The sequence below is a fragment of the Lathamus discolor genome, chromosome 1 (assembly GCF_037157495.1).
Source record: "Lathamus discolor isolate bLatDis1 chromosome 1, bLatDis1.hap1, whole genome shotgun sequence".
NCBI classification, from domain to species: Eukaryota; Metazoa; Chordata; class Aves; order Psittaciformes; family Psittacidae; genus Lathamus; species Lathamus discolor.
Genome location: NC_088884.1, coordinates 30,485,613 through 30,510,157, shown reverse-complemented (window position 1 = coordinate 30,510,157; position 24,545 = coordinate 30,485,613). Strand labels below are relative to the sequence as shown.

At 39.6% G+C, this 24,545-nt stretch overlaps 1 protein-coding gene across 2 annotated transcripts in view; it reads right to left on the bottom strand.

Annotated features, from left to right (window-relative positions):
* The window catches only part of RELN (reelin), a 289,653-nt gene that overhangs the window by 160,260 nt on the left and 104,848 nt on the right, over positions 1 to 24,545 (bottom strand). For both annotated transcript variants that reach the window (XM_065666462.1, XM_065666471.1), the window contains exons 4-6: positions 14,441 to 14,511; positions 4,848 to 4,880; positions 2,851 to 2,929 (exon numbers count right to left, since the gene is read on the bottom strand). In XM_065666462.1, the coding sequence (XP_065522534.1) occupies positions 2,851 to 2,929; positions 4,848 to 4,880; positions 14,441 to 14,511 (183 nt within the window). The remainder of the gene's footprint in view (positions 1 to 2,850; positions 2,930 to 4,847; positions 4,881 to 14,440; positions 14,512 to 24,545) is intronic.

The window sequence follows — 24,545 nt, the reverse complement described above, 5'->3', positions numbered from 1 at the left end:
GGGACAATGTTAATCACATGCAAGCCAGGGTTATGTAGGATTTGTGGAGAAAAGATCATAGGAAAATACAAACACTTCTCTTTTCATCTTTACACAAATAATGGTTTAAGAAATTATTAGAGTGGCTTAGTGTAACTGGCCCCTGGTGACACGGCACTGCTGGGGTGTCTGTGCACACATGGCAGCTGCTACCACACACTTTGAGCACAGCAGACCGGGGACCAAGCAGGGATAGAAATACTGCTCTAGCAGTTACTGCAATTGTTTGTGGTAAAGATGGGATTTTAGCAGCTGCCAGGGGGAAAAAATGCAATTCTAGGGTGGATGGCATAAACTGTTAATAATCCCTGGTTTAACTCCCACTAGACAATCAAATGAGATGAGCTTTCTGCCACTAAGTGGGTCTTCATTGGAGGCAGAGCTACTGTAGAAATCCTTTGTGCAGAAAAGCTCATGACACCTCATTACAGTTTTCTTTCATTTGTGCTCCACTTCTATTTAACATTGCTGCAGATGTTGGATTTCTGGTGTTATTACAGAAAAATCTGTCTCAGGATTGTGATGAGCTCTGGGATTCTCTCTTCCAGCACACACCTCTCTGAGCTCACCCACCAGCTAAGGTAGGTCAAGGTTATTCCAGGGGGACCAAATCCAAATCCTGGGAACAAAGGAGCAGAAGACTGTCTCTTTTAGTTTGAAATTTCTCTGTTGAGATTTCTGTAAAACAAGGATGAATTTAAAGATAAGAGAGTAAAAGATAAATAAATTATGGAGGCTCCCAGCAGACAGACCCTCTGAGTTATGAGGCATCTGGAAGGAAATAATGCCTTCTCTAATTTCTTTCCACTCAAGTCCATTTAACACACTGCTGCTAAAGCTATCTACCTTGGCAGCTATTCTGTAACCCATTAAGAGTCCTTGATCTATTCATTTTCATAAAGAAAGAGGGGGTTTTTATATTATAGTATTGAAGGTCCTTAATGCATCTGTCCAGAAAAACATTTAGAAAGATGATAAAAAAGAAACAAAAGGAGGAAAAGTAAGCAGGCATATATTAAAAAGTATTACAGTAAGTATGTGCAAAAGAAAAATATCCATAAAATTTCATACACCACAATGTTTTTACATAAGATGGTGAAATTGTAAAGACCTGCAGAGATGGAAATCTGTGACAGGTCTTCATGAAAAGTAAAATGAAGTCAGATTTCACAGAACATATGTATTTCTAACTAAGAAATGCTAAAACGTCCATCAAGAATTTCATTGAACAAGATAAACTAGCCCAGTAAAATATTTCTGTGCCTTGTATGAATTAAATCAGTCAGATTAGTTATATTTATGAAATAGGATTGGAAGGAATAGAAAACTCAGTAGCAATCTCATATATAAAAAAAAAAAAAAAAGGCGACTCCAACCTTCAAAACATCATTTTAAGACAAATAGATGTGTTTATCTCAGTACAGTATGACCAATAGTATATCACTATACAGTTTTGTATCAATTTTACATCAGTTTTGTACTGCAAGAGACCTATAACTTCCCCTTTTTTGACATACATTCATACATCATATGAAACGGTACTGTATCATTGTGATTACTGTGGTGGCAAAATCACTGGTATTTAAGATTTAGGGGTCTGACTAAGAGTAAGCTTTGCTAAGAGAACATTCTGTTTGACTGAAAGCTAACGGTCTGTGATGGTGTTGAACTTCCCACTTCCGAGCTAATAGAACACTGCGTGTATCACTCCCATAGGCTTCGCCAACAGCTATCTTTCCATATTGTCCTATTATTTACTATTCAAGTTCTAGAAACTGTGGCAGTGATTTAAGGAGTCCAACTCTCCAAGGGATTGATGTTTGCTTTTATTAACATAGAACTGATTGTTTTTCCTCATCTCTTTCCTTGTTTTCTGATACAGTGTATGGGTTGGGTCTCTGCAATCACTTGACAGAGAACAGGGGAGCAGAGGGGAGATGCTGTCAGAGTGTTCTCTCACTATGATCACAGTTAAAGTTTCTGCTTGACCGGTCCTGAATTGTGCTTGCCTTGTTACGCATGTGGAATCCTGAGATCCTCCAACAGCCCCTACTGGTTAAAGACTGATAACAACTTGTGCTTGCTGTTTCCAATGTGATAATATTCATTACATTAGTCAGGAATCCCACTGACTGAAAAAAAACCCAGAAATTGGGAGCTGCTGTATAGAGCTGGGAAGAGTTTTCCTTCCTATACAATACAAAAGTTTTTCAAAAGTTTGCCTTCCACAAAGGTAAGAAAAAAATAATCAACCTTGAATGTTTTCAGCAGCTGAATTTTAGATAGAAATATTTAATTTAGGTTATTTTTTTTCTTTTGGATACTTTAGAAACATTTGATTTCAGTTTATAAGGAGTTTCTGCTATAGTTACCTTCACCAGAAATATGCGCTACATGAACATGAAATAAAAAAGAAATAAAAAAGAAATAATTGACAAAAACAAAGTTTAATTACTGAAATTCATCACCGTCTCCATCAAAAGCTATGATTTTAAGAAATCAGAATCTTCATACAAAAACATTTACTGATCTCAGGTCTACTCCTTTCTATGTTTGGATTAATTCAAAATTTGAAGTCAGTGAGAATTTGTCACTCACTTCAATGGGCTTAAAATTCCTCAGTCACTCATTAATCAATTAATTAATAAACTAAGGTATTTAGGTCCCAATGGAGCAAAACCACACCTAAACTTACACTAATGTGAGCTGTGATATCTAGGAATTAACGTAATACAAGTACTTCTGTGTGATAACTAAAATGTCTTAATTTACTCAAATGTATATAAAGGAAAGCAGAAGTCTGAAACTCACCACATGGCAGGATTCAGTTCTTGCTGATGGTAAGAGTCAAAGTCATCTCGTAGGATAATGCTGTCACTGTGCATTTCAGCTACAAAGAAAAGAAAGCACTCTATGAAAAAAAATATCCAGTGTAATCATAGAATCATAGAATTGTTAGGGTTGGAAAGGACCTTGAGATCACCTAGCTCCAACCCCCCTGCCATCATCCAGTGTTTATAAGTGTTGCCTTACTTACAGCTTTAGTAATGCATTTTAAAAAGAGGAAATCATGTTCTAAGCTATGCTAGTAACAAAAGCAGGGCTTTTCAGTTACGGGTTTTTTTCTTACTCTGGATCGTAGTATCACATAAAATCTAAATCTATCACCAAAGTGTGGTGGCTATGAAATGATGCAGCCATCATCTTGAGACTGATGTGTTTATCTGGGTATAGTATGACCAATAGATATATTCACAATACACAATAGAATCACGTTTCTTATTCTATTCTTTATAGTGACACCGGATAGAAACATCTGATACCAAGTGTTTAAAGAACTTTTACTCTAAATTGTTTGCTCTTCTGAATGTTCAAAAAAAACACCCCTCCAAATCCAGATTTTGGAAACACTGGCACAAGGGAAGATGAGATGCCCTAGCGAGTGTACTGCATTTCTAATAGTCAGGGGATTCATTCCGATAAGTCATAAGCAAAAATCCATAATCTCATTGGTATTTCTCTGCTGCCATAAATGGATCTGGCAGTAAGGGTTAGCTTGTTTAAGAAATATAAACTGAGTTATAGAATAATATAATCATAGAATAGTTTGGATTGGAAGGGATCTTCGAAGGTCATCTAGTCTAACTACCTGTAATAAGCAGGGACATCTTCAACTAGATCAGGTTGCTCAGAACCACATCCAGCCTGGCCTTGAATGTCTCAGTCTGCAAGATCTGGACTCCAATTTTCCCCCTAGATTTACTGTATCATTTACATATAATGACCAAAAAAAATAATGAACCCCAAATGCCAAAACTCTGGCACTTGTATTAGTATTAAACAGACCCTTCTCTACCAATACTTCCATTAAATGAATGAAGTAACTGTCACCCACTATTCAGACTGAGCAATGATGCCAGAATCTGTCCTGGACTAATAAAATTGAAATACATGGGTTGGTGAGTGCAGGGCTGGAGCTCTGCTGCATGCTCTGTGTCCTACTTGGAGAGCATGAGAAGCAGTGCCCTCAGAGCTATAATGGGACAAAACCTTCCTCCCAGATTCCCAGCACTGGTGTGACAGCACTGTCCTACACTGGGGGTTGCAGGTCACAGAATCATAGGATGGGTTGGGTTGGAAGGGACCTTCAGATCATCCAGTTCCAACTCGCTGTCATGGGCAGGGACACCTTCCACTAGACCAGCTTGTCAGAGCCCCATCCTACCTGACCTTGAACACTGCCAGGGATGGGGCAGCCACAGCTTCTCTGGGCAACCTGTGCCAGTGCCTCAGCACCCTCACAGGGAAGAACTTCTGCCTAAGAGCTCATCTGAATCTCTTCTCTGTCAGTTGAAAGCCATCCCTGTTTTGTCCTGTCACTACAGGCTCTTGCAAAAAGTCCCTCTCCAGACTTCTTGCAGGCCCCTTTAGGTACTGTAGGACTGTTATAAGGTCTCCCCAGAGTCCTCTCTTCTTCAGGCTGAAAAACCCCAACTCACACCCTGTCTTCACAGAAGACGTGCTCCAGCCCTCTAGTCCTCATGCAAACAGATGCTCTAGCGCACAGCTAGGAAGAAAAGCTCTGCAGTGTGATGTACTTGCACTGCAAGGGCTCAAAGGCAATAAATAAACAGTAATAAAAATAACAGTGAGAAAAACAACTAATCAGAATTAGACATAATTCACTTCATATGAGCTTCATTTTTATTTGAATTCCCCAGAGCTAGTTTCATATGACCTTACAGATTGTTTATTGTAAGAAAGTTAGTTATTCTGAGCTTTAGTAATAAGAACGACAAATCACATACCTAGGTGAGGATGTAAGGGAGCTTCTGTCGGGGCTGTGGAGAACAAAGACACACAATGCATGAATATCTTCTATGATTAGGGCTTAATTGTAGCATTAAAAATTGATTTAGCACCAAAATATTGCACAGTACATGGTCTCTTAAGTAAACTATCCCAATAGTTTAATTATGAAAAATATGATACACACCAAAAGTTATAAAAATATAACAGGAAAGAAAAATAAATATTCTCTAATTCAAATTAACATCAATAATAAATGAAAGACAGGAATGGTTGCATGGCAAGGTAAGAAAGATCGCTTCCAGTCTAGGATTGTGAGATATTACTAATTTGGCTTAAGAATCAGTAATTCAGTGATTGACAAAGAGAGTAGGAATTAGGCTGAACAAAAGAAATAGCAAGGTAAATATGCCACACTTTGACCATTTATACTGCACTGGACAACATTTTACTAGCTATATTGTTGGAAGAAAAAAATCCTAATATTACTAGGGCAACAAGTAACAGATTGATCCCACAAATCACTGAATCAAACATTTATTTTAAAGCACACTTTTACATGCATTGGTGAATCAATTCCCCTGTAGGTCTTTGTCTTCTAGGAAACAGTAGAATATTGTAATGACACATTGCATGAGAGGCATGGGTTTAAATGACAAAACTTTATTAAGTAGCCTTCTTCTAACACTTTGCAACAGGAGCTTGGGTGTAATACAAGATAGATGTGAGGAAGTCTAGAAGGTGGCTACTCAGTGTGCTAGATACTCCTTGGTAGTTACTACATCCATTGCTTCACCTGATCTTAAATTCAAAGTAAGTCATAGTTTTCATGGAGGTAAAAAGGGTGCATGTAAGTAAACTTCAGGAGAGTAGCTACCTCTTTTACCTCTCAGCACCTCACCCATGCAGCTATATTTCTAGCTGTATTTTGTTCTTTGGTAAATAGAACAATAAAAGAAGACCTTTTTGAAGCCAAGATTCTTTTGAAGATTCCGTGTTTCTTGTTGGGCACTAACCTAAACTGTATCAGTACTCCTGATTTCTTCAGCATATTTGCAAAAAAAGTTACTGAAGTACTGCAATTTCTGTCGTAACATTCTGTAATGAAACTGCAACGCTTCACGGCGAAGTTGGTGATTAAGAAGACTGAGCAAGAAACAACCTAGGTATCTGTAGACCAGAAAAACACGGCAAGCAGTCTGGATTTAGCTCAGACACAAACCTTTGATTTGCCTTACTTATGACTTGGAAGACCAACAGGTTTTACTCCATCCATTCACCATATATATATATATGTATATATATATATATATACACATACACATACACATACACATATATAGACAACACTGAAAACAATCACAGAACCACTGAAAGCTTTACTGCAGCAAAGAGCAAAGGCATTCTTAAGAGTATGATGCTGAATAGAAATTGCAGACATGCAGATGTGAAATCTTTTCCTCTTTATGTAGCTCACTCGCTCCATTTTTTTGGTACAAGAAAATTATCCATAGATGTATGTATAAATTTCTCTGGAAAACTTCTGAATACTATTTGCACAGAAGAAATTATTATTTCCCAGTCTGAGCAATGAAAACTGTGCTGGATTTTGCCTGTAGGAAAAGAAGTACATTATGGCATAGGATTTGAGATATTCTTTCTGGATGTTGTAAAAGGTTAAGCTTAAAATAAGATGTCTGTCTCTGATGCTATTACCCCTTTTCATTAGTTCAGACCACCACAAAGGGATGATCCATTGTGAATACAGGTGTGACTGAGAGCCACTCTGCTAGCACTCATCTGTGAGGGGGATGGTCGTGTCAGGCCACATCACCGACAGACTCATTACTTGGCCAAGCAGATTTCATTTGCCTTTGAGAATAACTCAACTGAAAAAGCCCTTCCACTCTAACAAAAGCAGTTTAGACCTCAAAAAATGAAAGACTAGATTGTCATTTAACCCAGGTTTCTTGGCATCGCTCTTTGGAAGAGGCTTTCTGTAGAAGGTGGTCCAGCCCCGGATACACACAGTCACTAATGATGCTTTCTGAAGTTATTATTCAAAATTTTAGCATTCAGCCAAAAGACACATGTATAGCACAGACTTGGAACATTTACATTTGCTAACCCCTTTGACTTCAGCATTTTTAAAAATATAACTAGTTCTTTATGTGATTAAAGAATAAAAATTTTGATGTGAGAATTTTTCCTAAAACAGCTCTTCAATTATATGTACAATATGTCGCAAAAAATCCTGCTTAGCAAAGGACTGAAATGAAGGAAATTTTGAAGACACATACTAGTGTTACTGATCACTCATTTAAAATAACTAAAGATGAAATTAAGCAAACACTTACTGTCAGGCAAAACGTTGCTCCTATAAACAAAGACTTTCTGTTGAGGAGAAGTTATGTTTCCCAGATCTTTACAGGATCTGAGAAGCTCAACCACTTTTGCCTCAGGTATTCTTTCATCTGATTTGTAATTCAAATTCCAGAGCTGAATACGACAAAAGGCTGTGAAGGTACTATTTAATGAGTGATAAATCTAGACTTTAATCTCGCTATAAATAATTCCTGTATTACATTTTATATTTTATTGCAAAACAGAAGTGTATTGATCTTCAAGTGGTGCAGTTAAGGTCCCCAAAATAACAGAAATTCAAAACATCACACAAGACCAATTGTAATAAATATTTTCAGATCTGCCTTTTTTGTCAATTTACAGAATGACTTATTTTAAAACAATATGGATTGTAGAGCAGGCCATATAGCATGGCTGAAGTCAAATGGAGTTTCCTTGCATAACATGACAAGCTAAAAAACTGATATGATGCAGAGTAGCTATACAGCACAAAGATACAAAATGTTCACAATTTAAAAGGAATTATACAACACTTCAAACTGGGAGGGGAAAGAAAGGTCATCTTAATTCATTTTTGAAACCATGATTCACTGTCTTAGATGTTCCTTAGGCACACGGTTGGGTGGTTTTAAATTGAAAATCAATATTTGTGTGGCTCCAAAGTGCATCTTAGCTTGAATGAGAATTGTGTATTTTTTTTTAAAAGAAGTAAATTAATTCATTATTTGATTTTTAACCAGCACCCTAAGTTTATACACGGCTTTACAAGAGACAAATTGTGCTAAGCAAAGAATGGAAACAGGGCTCAACAGAGTTCACAAACCGAGAGACATGAGCAAATACAATATGAGAAAATGTAAGGAAATGCATGATGCTTGCCTTGTAAGACAAGGCTATCCCTTTGGTAAGGCAAAGCACAGAAGAAAGTACACAATACAAAGTGATTCAGAGAGAGAAAGGCAACAGTGAAACTGGAAGCGTGAGAATTCTGAGGAAAGTAATGGGGAATTCAAAAGTCAATGGGGTCATTGTGGGGCTCTGTGTCAATGGGATGAGGGAGAATGAAGGCATCTTTTGGAGTAAAAGGTTAAAATTTTCTGTGGATGAAGTAAGGCTACTGAAAGGTTAAGCCAACAGAAAAATATGTCCCGTTTAGGTTAAACTGGAAGGGAGGGAAATATGAGAAAAGTGGGAAGGGAATATTATCTTCAAGTAGAGGAGCTGGAATATAAGAAAGGAAAAAAGATTTGGTGATGGTTCTGATGTCAGTGGAAAAATAAGAACCAGACTCATTGAACACTGTAATGGTTAACTGTTAAGCAAAACAAGCCTCCATTCAAATAAAAAGAGCTAGCATAATGCAAATTAAACACATGTTCCAGCAACATCAATTTGTACTACTGACACCCATACTCCATAGTTCTGTGGGTAAAGCGTGTGTACAGGGTTAGATAGGGAATACAGCATAAGAAAATATTCTTAAAACACACTAGAAAACTCTTTTTTCCCCCCCTCGGAACCCTGAACTTTTTTTATTGTAAAGGAAAAGTGAATTACAGGAACGCAAATGCTTAAATGCTCCCAGACAAACACTCTGCTTAGGGTTCAAAAGCCAGCAGCCATTAGCTGCTGCTCATCAATGCATCACAAATGAGATGTGGAGAGAGGTATATTCTATTCTGCAGATTATGAAAAAGTCTAATCTCCCTGTCATTAGCAGTCAGATGAGGATGAAAAGGAAAATTAATGCTTTTATTTAGACTCCTGCAAATACTTTGTCTCTACTGGTAAACAAAGTTGCTATTGAATGATAGAGGCTGAACATTCCCCTAGAAAGAGTCAATGTGTTGCCTGAAGGCTGCATTATTCTCACTGACACGTAAGCCAAGGAACAATAAGTCAGCTCTACACTCCAGTCTCTGTTCTGCAAAATACTGCTCTGGTCAAGCCTGAGAGCTTGCAGACTGTTTTGCTTTTTTTTTTTCTTTCAGAGCATTATTAAATTTTACAAGGTACGAAACACACCTAAAGGGGCTTCCACAAACATTCAGGCAAAAGCCACCAAATAAAAGAGAGTGTCGGCCAGTTCTCAGGATTTATTTTCATATGGAGACATCTGTCAGACTGTAGAGTGGTTTCTTAACAAAGGAATCCCAATCCTACAGTTTGTGGCATTGAGTATGAAACAGTACGAAATTCTGGGAACCATGCTGAAAGGAGTGATTTTCCACTAGGAGGGAACAGCATCCTTCATCTTTTCCATCTCTTAGGTTTTACTGTTCTGAGATTCTTCTCTAGTCAGTCAGAACCAACTTACGCATTCACAAACCTCCCAGTATGGCCCTTATTCCAAAGAATGGTGCTATCGGTCCAGAGTTATATAGAGTACTGGGGCAATGGCCTCCTTGACCCTTTAGCACCCTGCTTGGTTCTGCGAAGACAGGCAGCGTTGTGTGACATGAAAGCACTCATACCTGCAACACGAGCTGTTCCTCCCAGCAGGATTTCTGTTTTCATACAGACCTAAACTCTCTTCAGTTCCACAAAGTAATGCAGCCAGGCCTGATGTTTTGCCAACTCCATTTGAATTATGCTATTGCTTATTAATGTATGATTTTTGTTCTACTCAAGCCAGGAATAAATATGAATCAATCTGCACAATAAAATGTTTATTTTTTTCATTTAGTTTGCTATTAGATCAACAAGTTAAAGGTATTGTTAATTAAAGCTATTGTTAATGACAAGAATATCGTCAGTCATTAATATACTTATCTGCCCTTAGAAGTTTTTATAAGACATCTACCTTTTCTGTCATTGCTTATATAATTTTCTTGCCTATTTGTGCTGGATTAACCCTTTTTCTGATAATTTTTCTATCTCCTTTCTTCCTATCCAATAAAATCTTTATGAACTTTAAAGCATACAACAATTCTCAAAGATCTCACTAGCTTCCTAAAATATTCAATATATGTGATGAACACACAACTTTCCAAGCAATTATTTTACTTTCTTTGGTTTCTTTCCCTACGGCATCACTTCTTACATTATACATAGGGCTGCTTGTTTGAAATTGCCATCCCTTAACACTACCCTTTATCATACTCTACTCTAATTCTTTTCAAAATAAGAACTACACTTCCCTTTCACTGCACAAATGCCATTAACTGTATTAGGATTTACTAATGCACATCTGAGGGTGGGTAGGCACAGTGAACATGGTTTCTGAGATTCCATGCTACTGTCATGTCATCACATATATCCTTTGTAGTGGTTATTATGAAGTCTGATATCATCTCCAGTGAACATGTTTATTAAAAAGATGTCCTGTAATAAATCTAGGAAGTTGCTTTGTGGTTTTCTTTTCTTTACTTAATACGCCATATCATTCACTACAACATTTCAGTATGGTAATGTTTAGGGCCAGAAACAGACCATAAAACCTCATTTATGTCAATCTACCTTGCTGGTCTGCATATATCTTAATATGATGTTTGCATCTAAATCACTAAATCTTTCTGAAAGAATCTTTTGTTTACGTTAAACTGTGATTGTCTTCATGCAATAAAAGAACTGAGCTTTGCTTCAAAAAGAAGCATAATTTATTTCGATTGGAAAATTAATCCTAATAGTGTAAGAGTTACAATACTGGTTAGGGGGATTAATACAATGCATGCTGTCTGCTGAAGAAGTAAGAACAAAAGGGCAGAGGAGAGCCTGGTGCTGGAATGGATGGGAGGAAGGGCAACGGGCAAGAGGATGGTTGACTATCTGATTCAAGAAAGCTGTGGCTGAGGTAGGAAAGGTGAGGGAAAAAAGGGACCAGGAGAACCTCTGAGAAGCTTAAACATCATTATTGCAAGGAAATCTGATGACTGATTACATGGCTGTCATACAGTGTCAGCTGCTCATAGAACAGTACCTCTGTGTGATCCTTGACTGAGTCAAACCTGATGTTTGCGGAGTTAGCATAAAGGCATCACACATTTTGGAGCAGATAAATCCAGAAAGTCTCTGAAGTGACTGTGTATGAAGCAAAGAGAATTGCTGGAAAAATCATGGAAAGCATGAAAGTTGTGAGAATACAGAAGACTATGACAAGGTGCAGAAGACAGAGACCCTTTCAGGCAAGTGCTGCAGGATGTGGCTATCAGTGGCTGGGTGGGAGGAGGAAGCACAGGGACTGTCACAGCTGAGCAGCCAGTGAAGGCCCAGGGATGGCACATCTCAGCATTTTTTATTCTATACACAAAAATTATACGCAAGTCCCATTTCTCCTTGTCCACAGAGTCCCTGTGAACTTGGGGACAGGACACAGACCATAACATTGGTCTAACCAACATAAGTATTGCTAAAGTGTTGGTCTGAGGTAAGGTTATGCTCCAAAGTTGGAAAAGCAGAGAAGGGTGAAAGGATTACGATTTCTGCTGTCAGCTCTCCTGTTAAGATCTCCTGGTGCTGGGACCGGTGCTGTTTAATATTTTCATCAATGACCTGGATGAGGGAACTGAGTGCACCCTCAGCAAGTTTGCTGATGACACCAAACTGGGAGGAGTGGCTGACACACCAGAGGACTGTGCTGCCATTCAGCGAGACCTGGATAGGCTGGAGAGTTGGGCGGGGAGAAACTTGATGAAATTTAACAAGGGCAAGTGTAGAGTCTTGCATCTGGGGAAGAACAACCCCATGTACCAGTACAGGTTGGGGGTTGACCTGCTGGAAAGTAGTGAACGGGAAAGGGACCTGGGGGTCCTGGTGGATAGGAGGATGACCATGAGCCAGCAATGTGCTCTTGTGGCCAAGAAGGCAAATGGCATCTTAGGGTGCATTAGAAAGGGAATGGTTAGTAGGTCAAGAGAGGTTCTCCTCCCCCTCTACTCAGCCTTGGTGAGGCCGCATCTGGAATATTGCGTCCAGTTCTGGGCCCCTCTGTTCAAGAAGGACAGGGAATTGCTTGAAGGAGTCCAGCGCAGAGCCACAAAGATGATTAAGGGAGTGGAACATCTCCCTTATGAGGAGAGGCTGAGGGAGCTGGGTCTCTTTAGCTTGCAAAAGAGGAGACTGAGGGGTGACCTCATCAATGTTTACAAATATGTAAAGGGTAGGTGTCAGGATGATGGAGCTAGGCTTTTTTCAGTGATATCCAGTGATAGGACAAGGGGCAATGGGTGTAAACTGGAACATAGGAAGTTCCACGTTAACATCAGGAAGAACTTCTTTACTGTAAGAGTGACAGAGCACTGGAACAGGTTGCCCAGGGGGGTTGTGGAGTCTCCTACACTGGAGATATTCAAGGCCCGCCTGGACAAGTTCCTGTGTGATGTACTGTAGGTTACCCTGCTCTTGCAGGGGGGTTGGACTAGATGATCTTTTTAGGTCCCTTCCAACCCTTGGGATTCTGTGATTCTGTGATTCTGTACAGCAAGTCCGAAGAAAAGGCAGTCAAGCCTGCATGGATGGATTTCTACTCACTAGTCTCTGCTTATCAAGGTATTTTCTTCAATCAGGGATAAATCTTGTCGCTTTTCCTAAATTCTTCTTGACTATGCTGCCAATTCTGACACTGACAGACATGTATTCCCTTTCCAGCTTGCTTGCATGTAGCTTTCATTGTGCTGGTCACTGCCAGCTCTCTGGCAATCTGTCATTCTGCCATCAATGTGTCTTCTACTTCCTTCTCTTTTTCTTACCTGTTCTGGCCACCACACACTGCCTTTGGCTGTGGTGCACTCACTATCCAGATCTGCTTTGGAGAATTTCATATGCTTATGAGGCTTTTCATAATTTTATGCTGATAACTGTACATATTAATTTTTCCACTCTCGTTTTGTGTCCATCCAGCAAGTACCCTTTGTGAGATATCCTCACCATCCTCCTCAGCACATCCCAAACTGTGATCCTGCTAACGCTTCTGTTCCCAAATCCCCTTATACTAGTCACTGGAAGACTACTCTTCCACATCATGGGGCTACAATTCATCTCCTGTTCTTAACACCAAATGCATTTTGGTGATTTCTCCACATGTTTTTTCATTCCGCACAGTAAAAATACCAATACACACCTGGCCCAATCACTTTCCATTCAGATGATTACATCACTCATTTCTGATTTCAAGCACCTGTGTTACTCTCTTCTAATTCATTGAAATATAACTGACTTCCCAGCTTGTTAACTAACATCCTCAGTCACCTCTCTGAATCCCTCTTCTTACTTCTTACAATACTGAAAACTCAAATGCTGAAATTGAAAATCAAAATATTTTTCCCTCATTACTATTCATACTTTATATGAATAACTCAATATATGCTTCTGGCATAATGGTCAACAGCTTCTTATTACAAAAGCCAATGTATAGATCATAGGGAAAAAACCTATGGCCCTAATTGCCCCCAAAATATATGGATTTTTTTGTGATTTTCTCTTGTTTGTTAATATGACAACGTTTCTAATTTTGAAATATTTATTTTAGACCAGTTGGCCCATGTTCTACTGTCTGTTTTTATATGGAAATATCACTGGAATTTCATGGAATAAAAATTGATCAGCACAGAAATGCCTTCCTCTCCTGTACAAAAAATGATGGATACCTTCTCTACTTCCCACTGCTTTAATAAAGCAGGTTCAAAGCAGTGTACTGTTTGTAGATAACAGCTAACAACAGGACATTCATTTTTAGGTTATTTATGAAAAGTGTATCTATGAAAAGCTGTGCAAACAATTATATTTTTAAAGTTTGTGTAAGTCAAACATTCTGTTTAGCTATAAAAATGATCAAATGCTCTAGGTGACAGGCAAAAGTTTGACGGCCTACTTTCACAAGGCGGGTTCTTCACAAAGCCAGGTTCACACAAAAGTATGAGCTGGATGGTAAGCAGAGCTTTTGCTCCAGGCATGTTGCGTATTTTGCTTCTAGCTAATACAGTGAGAGTTCAAATTCAGCTTGTGGTTTTGACAAAAAAGCAAATGTTGGTTGTTGCAAGCTGATTTCAGGTAAGTCTATAACGCAATAGGATTTACTTTAAATTTTGCTTATTCTCCAGTGTTTAGCAGAGAGGACAGAGAGGTTTCCCAGATAATTAATGGGAAGTATGAAGCCAGTGAATCACTTTTAAGAATGAAAGATCCTGATGCTGTTTTCTGTGAAAGAAATTTCATGATGGGTAACACTGACACGCAAGTACAATACAAAACCACATTTGTCAGATATTTTTAATATGATGGTGGCTCTTACCTCCCTGTTCACACAGCTGTTGTGCTAAGGCATCCTTGAATATTACTTGGCCCCTATGAGTAGCTGTAGCCCTGTGAACACAGAAAAGACAACAATAAATAATGTAGTATTTATTTATATATGCATATGCATATCTATACGCATGACTAATCAAATCAGAAGTCCCAGTCTGTTTTCTTCCGTGTTTTTCTTTCTCCACCCTTTTAAATTCATAAAATAACTTGTAGGGATTGTTTCTGCATAGCAAAAGAAAAGCTCCTAAAACCAAAGGGCTAGGTTGGTAATAAAAAGCAGTGGCACAGGATCCAGACAGTGAAGAACATCAGTAAAAGTAAGTGCATTGCAAAGCTAAGCACTTCACTCTGCCTGGGAGAGCTACCTGCCTCAGTGCAGGGCAGAAGAAATGTTTGCAGTGCTGCTGCCCTGTGAAATTAACAGTCACACAACCCAATAGGCAATAGCAACGGCAGTACTGTTATATGCTACTGATAGAAATGCAGAGCTTGAACGGGTGTCCAGGAATCCTCTGTGGAAACAAAGGGAGAGACAAGTAAGCTCTCTGCCCCAGGCCTCTGTCAAACGTCTCCAAGAAAAAACAAACCCTACAACATTTCTCGGTATGCTGCACTGGGGTTTACTGCAAATTAAGTTGTTCTTTCTTTTATTTCCCTCAGTGTCCAGACAAGCTAAAGGGAATCTTTACACTGCCTGTTCTCTAACCATTCACTTTCTGAAAAATGTACTGTTTTCTTAGTCTCCTCTGGTCTCAGTCTGTTTCTGTCTTTGTGAAAGTGATATGCCTATAGCTGCACATAGTTTCTATACTTGAGGTCTCACCCATTTTGTCTGAAGAATGATTATTTCTCATTAATGACCTGTAGCTAAAAGAACAGCTAATGTGCCATGCAGAAAGATTTGTCATTTTGTTTTCTCATAATCAGCTAGAAATACAATGCAGTTTGATTTGTTTTTCTCTTACAGAGCTGTCATGCTAACAGTGCTAGTCATTCTTTATTTCTAATTGCTCATTTCTTCCTCTTTTCTAAGTGTAGTACTTCATGACTTCAGTTTTGTCTCTGAGATTTCAAAACCTTTCAGTATTTGCCAGTGTTGCCTTTGAAGTCTGATTTCTTGCAGCCAAAGTTCTTCCAATATCTGCCTAGACTCGCACACTTTTCACATGTGATCTTTATCCTTTCTCCAGATCAGTAATGAAAATAATTAACATCAATGGGCTCAAGATAGATCCATATGAGCTCCTTGAAATAGCCTCTCAGTTTAACAGTAAGACACTGAAAACTACTTTATGACTGTGGTTTTCCAGCCAGCTGCTTTAATGGATCGTGCCTCACTTGCTCTATGCTACTTGTCCACTTACACTTACAAGGAAGAATAACAAAAGTAACACATCTAGTATTACATTTTTCATACATAGTGGATCCTCAATGTAAAACCCAGCTGCAAATGGTCAGAGTACAAACAGGACTAAATGAAAACTTCTCTGAGATCCACTTTGCTTCCTGCTCATTTAGAAAAGCTCCACACCAATATGTGTGTTGAGAAATGCAAACCTGTGGCTACTTGATGCTCCTAAGGGCTTTTAGGGCACTCCCTCCGCTTGTGGAAGGGGAGCTGTGCTGCTTTTCCCACCTGCTTGGACTTCCAGAAACTAAATCTACATAAAGTTGGAGCCTTGCCTCACCTGGTAGCTACAGTGTTTTGGTCACAGTCCTGAGATCACCTTACCAGTGTGAGGTGTTTGTAGCCCTTACCATGTGCACCGTGGAAACTATTTTAGGATTTCCAACACTTTTGTAAAATATGGCAAAACATCATGCAATAGTTTTCATCAGCATTTCTTATCTGCTGTCTGACCAGTAACCATACCGAGTACAGAGTAAAACAAAAACAAATACATCATCTCAGTGCATAAAGGCAAGAGAGCTGAGTCTGTAAGTCTCATTTGTAAGTCTCATGAACTAAAGTATTTGTTAAATCTTTATTGTGATGAATACGCAAGAAACCTTGATCACTACACATGTTTCTGCAAATTTCCCCATGAGGGAGTGGGACCAAACAATCTCCAAAGCCAAACTCATTCCCAGGCAACTTTAAAAGGATGAGAAACAGTGATTTCCTCTAGCAGGTGAAAATGGCAGGGCATCTCACAGCCAGCTGTGGGTCCAACACAGCACCAACAGACATGTTTTGCAAATGTGTTTCACTGCGTGAATTTCATGTTTTGAGCAAAACCCTAGCTCATGGTGCTACTGGGCACATGCATGAAAATGACACATTTAGGGAACAAAAGGTATTTTGTATATTTCTATCCCTTTTCCAGTCTGGCAGGGTGGAAGAGAGGGCTTTTCACAGACAATAAGAAAGAAGACTTATATTGGCAGTGGACTGGGACTTCAGAGATGCTGTTTATGCAACAGCCCAGGATACAATTCAGGATGTGTGCAACAGCGATGGCAACCACAAAATTCCTTTATGAGTCAGACAGGAGCAAACTCTCAAAACACGGACCACATGCAGAGAGGAGCTCGAGTATGTGTCTGAATGCAATACCAAATAACACCAATAATACCAAACTGTGTACTGTTTGCTGGATCTCTGCGTGCGTGTGAGAAAGAGAAGATGTGGGCAGAGAGCCATCAGCCAGTTGAATGATCTGCATCTTTCTGTGTCTATCATTCCTGGTTTGATAATGCAAAGTAGGAGCCAATTATTGCTGCTCCATAGCAGGAACAATCTGCACCCTGGGGACAACAGTGCCGTGCAGTGAGGGCACCGCTGCTTCCTACAGCATATGCTCACGTTAGCATTGGTTTTGCAATGGGCATATGTATGGGCTCTGCACCAGCCGGAGAGATATTAAGGGTATCACGACTGTCAGTTTACCAGTATTACCTGCTTGTTTTTCTATGTATTTATGCTTTACTCATGGAGCAAATGACAACAATGCAGTGCAATTATGCATGACCTAAGCTACTTTTAGAAAGAAGTGCAAAATGTACCTTTTCTATATTGAGCTTTCTTTGCTGGCGATGTTCCTTCCTGACAGGTGAGATTCATGGAACCGGATCATGAATCTGGATTTTTCTCTTCTAAAATTATGTAATATATCCAAAACCATATCCATCCCTATATTCACACTCAAGTCTACAAACTACATAATATTTATTGTAATTATAATTAAAAAGATACTTACAATGCCTGAAAAAGATTCTACTGAAGAGAGAAAATTATTCAACTCTTAATTATGGGGTTGTATTTACATATATATCCAGTAACTGATTTTTATGCTGTTTATCAAGTTTCTATACTGTCCTTAATGTAGTTAAGTACTTCTTAGATGAAGGGTAGCTACTAACTATTAATTGGTGTTACTCCAGACCAGTCTATAGTCTCATTCTGTAATTGTACATTATTTATTTCCAGCTAAAGGGCAAGTGACTCATCAAATCTAACTGGTCAGTCTGCCAAAGGGTAATGCACATGCTTTGCATGTCTTCAGTGGTATTTCTTCACTACGAATGAATCTTTCCAAAGGGATGAGAAATAAAAGGAAAATGGGAAGGAATGGGAACATCCTGACATGGTGAGAGCTTAGAAAGAAAATCAACTTAGAGGTAATAAAGCTCCTCTTAACTTCACACTTCCATTAGCCTAGATGTATTTCTCTGCTTGAGGCTATGCAAGAGAGAAAGAGGAAATTGTGGTTTTAAAAGTAGCAAGAGAAGATAAACTGCTGACAGAAGAAGAAAGAGGTCTGAACACAGGAAGACTACGTCAGGTGTCAAGGCTTACTGTCAGTTCAAGGCATTACTAACCCCATGCTTCAATTACAGCAATTCTGTAAAGAATTTTCACTCCCCAACTGCAACTATTCAAGTTGAAATCAGGTTTCAATAAAGACTTTTATATTGTCAGTCACTGAAAAGCAAAAAAGAAACATAACTTGCTGATTCTCTACTTGAACTATACATAGTTCACGTCACCTGTGAAATAGGACTTGAAGTGCCACCCTGCTCAAGTGCCAGCAAGCTTAAAACCACTTTATTTGAGTACGGTATTGCCAGCTCCTCTGAACATAGCCTAAGTAATACCGATTTGTCTCCTGTGCGATGACACAAATCATTCCAGGTCATCTGGGAGAAAGAAATCCAATGACACTTGTGTACATTCAGGAACCTGTAGACAGAGAGATGCACTACCAGCCTCCTGTTGATTAGATGCAGCATGCTGAGCTGTGTGTCCAGGAGCAGAGTGCCTGTCCCAGGCCTTCCCTTGAAGCTGTCACCACTTGCTTGTGCCCTGTGGTTAGCACACCCAGCACTTGCTCTGCCCTTACAGGGGTTCTTGGCATCTGTGCCTTTCCCTGGCACGGGAAGGCACTGTGACAAACACATTTAGGAGGGGTCTGGGGAAAAAAAAAAAATCAGGGTTCTTACAGGACAACACCTCATATCATGACACCCCAAAAAGGTTTTCAATAGGACCTATTAAAACAAGGTTAATTTTTTACCTGCACTAGCAGAGCTTAACCCTATGCCTGCTGCTAGCAGCTGCTCTATAAGACATGATTGGTTTCTGGGCTGCGAGTGCACACTGAAGCTGGCTCATGTTCATTTTCTCATCAACCAATACCCCCAAGTCCTTCTCGTCAGGGCTGCTCTGAATCTCTTCTCTGACCAACCTGTAGCTGTGCCTGGGATTGCTCCGACACAGGTGTAGGACCTTGCACTTGGCAAGGTTAAACTTCATGGGGTTGGCATCAGCCCACCTCACAAGCATGTCAAGGTCCCTCTGGATGGCATCCCTTCCCTCCAGCATATCAACCGAACCACACAGCTTGGTGTCATCGGCAAACTTGCTGAGGGCGCACTCAATCCCACTGTCCATGTCAGCGACGAAGATGTTGAACAAGACCGGTCCCAACATCAACCCCCGAGGGACAGCATTTGTTACCAGTTCTTCACTTGGACACTGGGCTGTTGACTGCAACAATCTGTGTGCGGCCATCCAGCCAGTCCTTTATCCACTAGGTAGTCCGCCATCAAATTGACGTCTCTTCAGTTTAGAGACAAAGATGTTGTGCGGGACAGTGTTGAACGCTTTGCACAAGTCCAGGTAGACAATGTCAACTGTTTTGCCCCTATCCATCAGTTCTGTACACCCATCATAGAAGGCCATCAAGTTGGTCAGGCCTATCAACTGCCTTTACCTGAGAACACATTGCCATTAACAAAACACGCATCAAAACATTGATATGACTGTCAGAAACTCTCACTGGATAAAACACACTATATGCAGAGATGATATTTCTCCCTCCCGCACACTGCCTACGCACTATGAATAGCTAATTGTGACTCTTTCCATGTTGCTAGACCCAACCTGCATCCAGCTAGTCTTGCAGAAGTTTTATCTCATTCCATGCAGCCCATGCAAAACATGCATTTTTAAAACCTATAGCTTCAACTACACTTGAGCATCTTTTAAAATGTGTGGTGGTCTGTGCACACTCCTGTGTGTTGCCCTGATGTGTACATTTTTGACTGTGTATGTATGTGGTCTAGCACACACAAGACACTTGTAAGACATAAGGTGGGTTTAGCTGTTGCTCTTAGGCATTAAAAGAAAAGTTACACGCTTGAGAGACAGTCTGATAATTTGGGGTAAATATAAGGGGAGGAACACTGCAGTTAAATGAAAGAGATTTAATGTACTGCATGGAATGGATTCAAGGCTACAGCACTTGAAGCAGAAGGGTGCACAGGCAGCTTAGGCCCCTACATTTCACAATTTATAAGAACATTCTTTTGCAGTCCTAAAAAACACTAAACTTTTATTTGGTTGCAAGGTGTGAGTACAAAAGAGGGATACAACAGGACAGTATATATGTACTATGAAAGAGTAAAAAGGTAAGAATTATAATTTTAAACTGTACATAAACATTTTCATCCTCCTTTCCCTTGTGTATCAGAGAATCAAATTACAGTTTTTTTTAATTCTATCTAGTTTTATGTGACGGGAATGATTAGAGCTTCTTGCTGACTGAAAGCAGATTAGGACAATACTTTCTTCTCAGCTACAGGAAATCCAACATTTTCATTAGTATTTTGCATTGTGTGATTATAAAGGAAAGCAAATTCTATTTTTTCTACTTTTCAAATAAAGGGTTATTGCAGTGGCATCTGCCAAGCAGTCAGCTCGTATAAATAATAGAACAAGCATCTATTGTCTCTCTACTGACACAGTGCCAACAAATACGTCCCTGTTTTCCACCTTTTTCAGTGTTTTGGAGAGAATGTCCTTGTCTCAGATTTTGCAATATACTGTACTTTATTACCTAGTGAAACACTGATTGTATGGATTTTAGTTTTTTAATGCATTGCATATTTATAACTGTTTGAAACCTATATTTAACCCTAAGCTATTGAATATATTACATCTTTTTGGTACAAAAAGTACTGGTTTTCCCAAATTTTACTTATTTAGTCTTCTAAGGCCGATATTTAATCAAGATAGCATTCAACCACCTAAATTATCCTTCAAGAACAAAAAAAAAAAAAAAAAACCCAACAAAAAACCCTTGTTTTTTCCTACATTGCAAGAGGAAATGTTACTGTGGGTTTTATAGTACTTGACATACCTAAAAGAACACAGAGGTAGTAAGTAAATGGACACGCAGAACATAGTTATTTCCTATATGCTTCTATGATGAGTGTTATCTTTTTCTTAACAACATGTACTAATTAAGTTTAACAGTGCTAATTTATAGGTGAGTTCAGCAGAGGCCGCCAAGATGTTTGGAGCTGGAGCATCTGCGCTGTCAGGAGAGGCTGAGACACCAGGGCTCATTCAGCCTGAAGAAGAGATGACTGTGGGGGGCCTGACATCAGTCAGCTAAGGAAGGTTGTGCAGTTCCTCTCCACTGCTGCTGTATCCAACTGGATTAAAGCCCTGAGCAACCTCGTCTGACCCTACTTGGAGCTAGATAGTGGTCTAGAGACCTCCTGAGATTCCTTCCAGTTTGCATTATACTCCAGACTCATGATTCTGAGGTTTTGGATGTCAGGTAAAAGCAAAGAAATAAAATCAAGGTTTGATTCTAATCAGATTAATCAAAACTTATTTTAAGAACTGCTTTCCATAATATAAAAGGGTTAGCCAGTCCATTATGTCCAGTACTTTGTGTAAATACCTGTGATACTGATTCTCCCTATCCATGAGTTTATGGTTGTATATCTCAAGAATACCCATCAGAAGTGCCAAGGATTTTGCACGATTCCAGAAAGTGAAGAGTTTGCAGGTAGTTGATGCTTTGGTTTTCTGGTGTGATATTTTTTTTATTTTTTTTTTTTTTACATGAAAAATGCTAAGAAATAACTTATTCAGCTAATACAGTGAAATTTTTAAAACATTTAAAATCTAAAAGCATAAGAGATCATACGATGAAAACAATGTTGGTTTTAAGAGATTCTAAATAATGGAAAAAAAGAATTATTTCAAGGCCACCTTTTCAGTTCATTGCTCTCATGCCATCTGTATTGCTATCCCTTTCTCAGTTAAAGTTTGAGCAGCCTGCTCTAACCTGCTTTAGCTGTTCCCAAAGCATGTTGCTAACAGCTGTGGATGAGCTGGATCATGTGAGAATCTGGAACCTCATTCCCTGTATTTGCTTTACAACCCGCACAGAGAAATCCTCAAATAGCCAAATTAACCCAATTTCTTAAAACCCCTTCATTTCCATATTAATTACATTGATGCAACTTGTGCATCCGTAATATACAAAATCAGCTTACAATGGAAGGATAAAATCTGGCTCTTTAGTCTAAAGCTAGAAAATGTTCCATCAAAAATCAAAGTGTCCACAGGCTGCTCTCCAGAGAGTGGGGCAGGTTTCCCTTCCCAAGGCTTCACCGAACACTGAAGTATTACACTCCTTGTCTAATGTTTCTTTGCGCTCTCTCCACAGTCCTGAAAGTTTTTAGAGGAGTGAAAAACAAATGAAATATGTTAACCATTCACAGACTGACCAAAATCAAACTAAGAGCCTATTACAGTTGGTATTGAAGACCTGTTATTCTCTCCTTATTCTCATTTACCTCCTACTTGCTGGGAATATGCTGAACCTCTTGAAAAAAATGCAGGGTCACTAATCATACAAAGACAGTTATTTCTCCTGCATGGTTTTTAATTTTCAGCCAGATTTATGTGTTGGAAGAAAACATATATCCCTGAAGACCATACCAGCATACAAATAGAAACAGGCAGGTGAAATACTGCCTTAGGAGAATAATTAATTCCATCAGCCACTGAAAAAAATGACAAACTTGTTAAGTATCACAGAACTCAAGCCAAAACAAGCAGGTGGGATGACATCAGGTACATGGCATAAACTGGAGAGACTATGATAAAGGGGCCTGGCATCAATAGCAGGAGCTGGATGTACTGGGGAAGGGTAGGAGGCTATTCCTGAACCCTGGATGCATTGTAGGTGAGTGTGAGACATGGCCTGAGGGCACCCGTGGGAGTAGTGCAATGTGGGTGCTATGGGGACTTACTGCCCAAAAACTGGGCTTCATGGATCCTGCTGCTCATGGCATACTTACGCATTTCTTCAGAGATGTTTCAGAGATGCCCATCTGAGTAATGTCTTAAGGTTCGGATTAAGACACACTCAGAGACCTGAATTACCTCAATAATTTCTAACCTCTACCACCTCAGACGGACAGATCAAATAAAAACAGATTTAAAAGAGAATTATAGAATGGTTTGGGTTGGAAAGGACCTCAAGATCATCTAGTTCGAAGCCCCCTGCCATGGGCAGGGACACCTCACACTAAACCATCTCACCCAAGGCTTCGTCCAACCTGGCCTTGAACACTGCCAGGGATGGAGCATTCACAACCTCCCTGGGCAACCCATTCCAGTGCCTCACCACCCTTACAGTAAAGAACTTCTTCCTTATATCTAACCTGAACTTCCTCTGTTTAAGTTCGAACCCGTTACCCTTTGTCCTATCACTACAGTCCCTAATGAAGAGTCCCTCCCCAGCATCCCTATAAGCCCCCTTCAGATACTGGAAGGCTGCTATGAGGTCTCCACACAGCCTTCTCTTCTCCAGGCTGAACAGCCTCAACTTTCTCAGCCTGTCTTCATACGGGAGGTGCTCCAGTCCCCTGATCATCCTCGTGGGCCTCCTCTGGACTTGTTCCAACAGCTCCCACACATCCTTTTTATGTTGAGGACACCAGAACTGTGCACAATACTCCAGCTGGGGTCTCATGAGAGCAGAGTAGAGGGGCAGTAACAATCAGTTCTCAGTGTCTTTCCACAATAGGTCTTGCTCTCCAGCCTTGCTTTCCAATCCAGCAGCTTTCAGAAGCTGTTAAGGCTGAACATAGCCTTAGTGATCACCTTGCAGAGCATTAGCAATAGCCCAGCATCACTTAGTGCTGGCCTCCACTTCTGCTGCGGATGGGAGCTCTGTCCCTGTGAGCCGGCAACTGTGATCAGGACCCAACTTCCCTCTTGCTGCCAGCTCCAAAATGGGTGAATTCAGCTTCTTCTGAGCCATGAGCAGAATTCTTTCTTCCTCCACCCAAGAAACCAGGACCACAGAGAGGATCATAGGACCATAAGAAAATTGAGGCCAGAAGTGACTTCAGGAGGTCTCCAGATCAACTTCCTGCTCAAATCAGGGTCAGCTATATTAATCAAACACATACAGCCCTGCTTTGCTTTTTGCCAAACTGCTCAACAGCACATCCATATTCACAGTTCTGGTATTTGTGGATGTTTTTGCATAATAAAACATTACTAGAGTTATCAAGATTATGTTAAACAAAAACTGCTGTTTGAACTTTAGCTTGAATTAGTCACTCACTTGACCCAGGCATAAATTCTCTCAATTTACAACTCATTTGGACAGCAGCCTCCCATATGATATACTGCTCCAATAATAATGAGTTTGAACTCATGTTTCTTACTAGGAAACAATCCATGACTTATCTTACTCAGAAATAAATTACCCTGAGCTACATTGCCATAATATCTTCTTTTGATAACATATTGGTAATTCTTTAAGCCTATT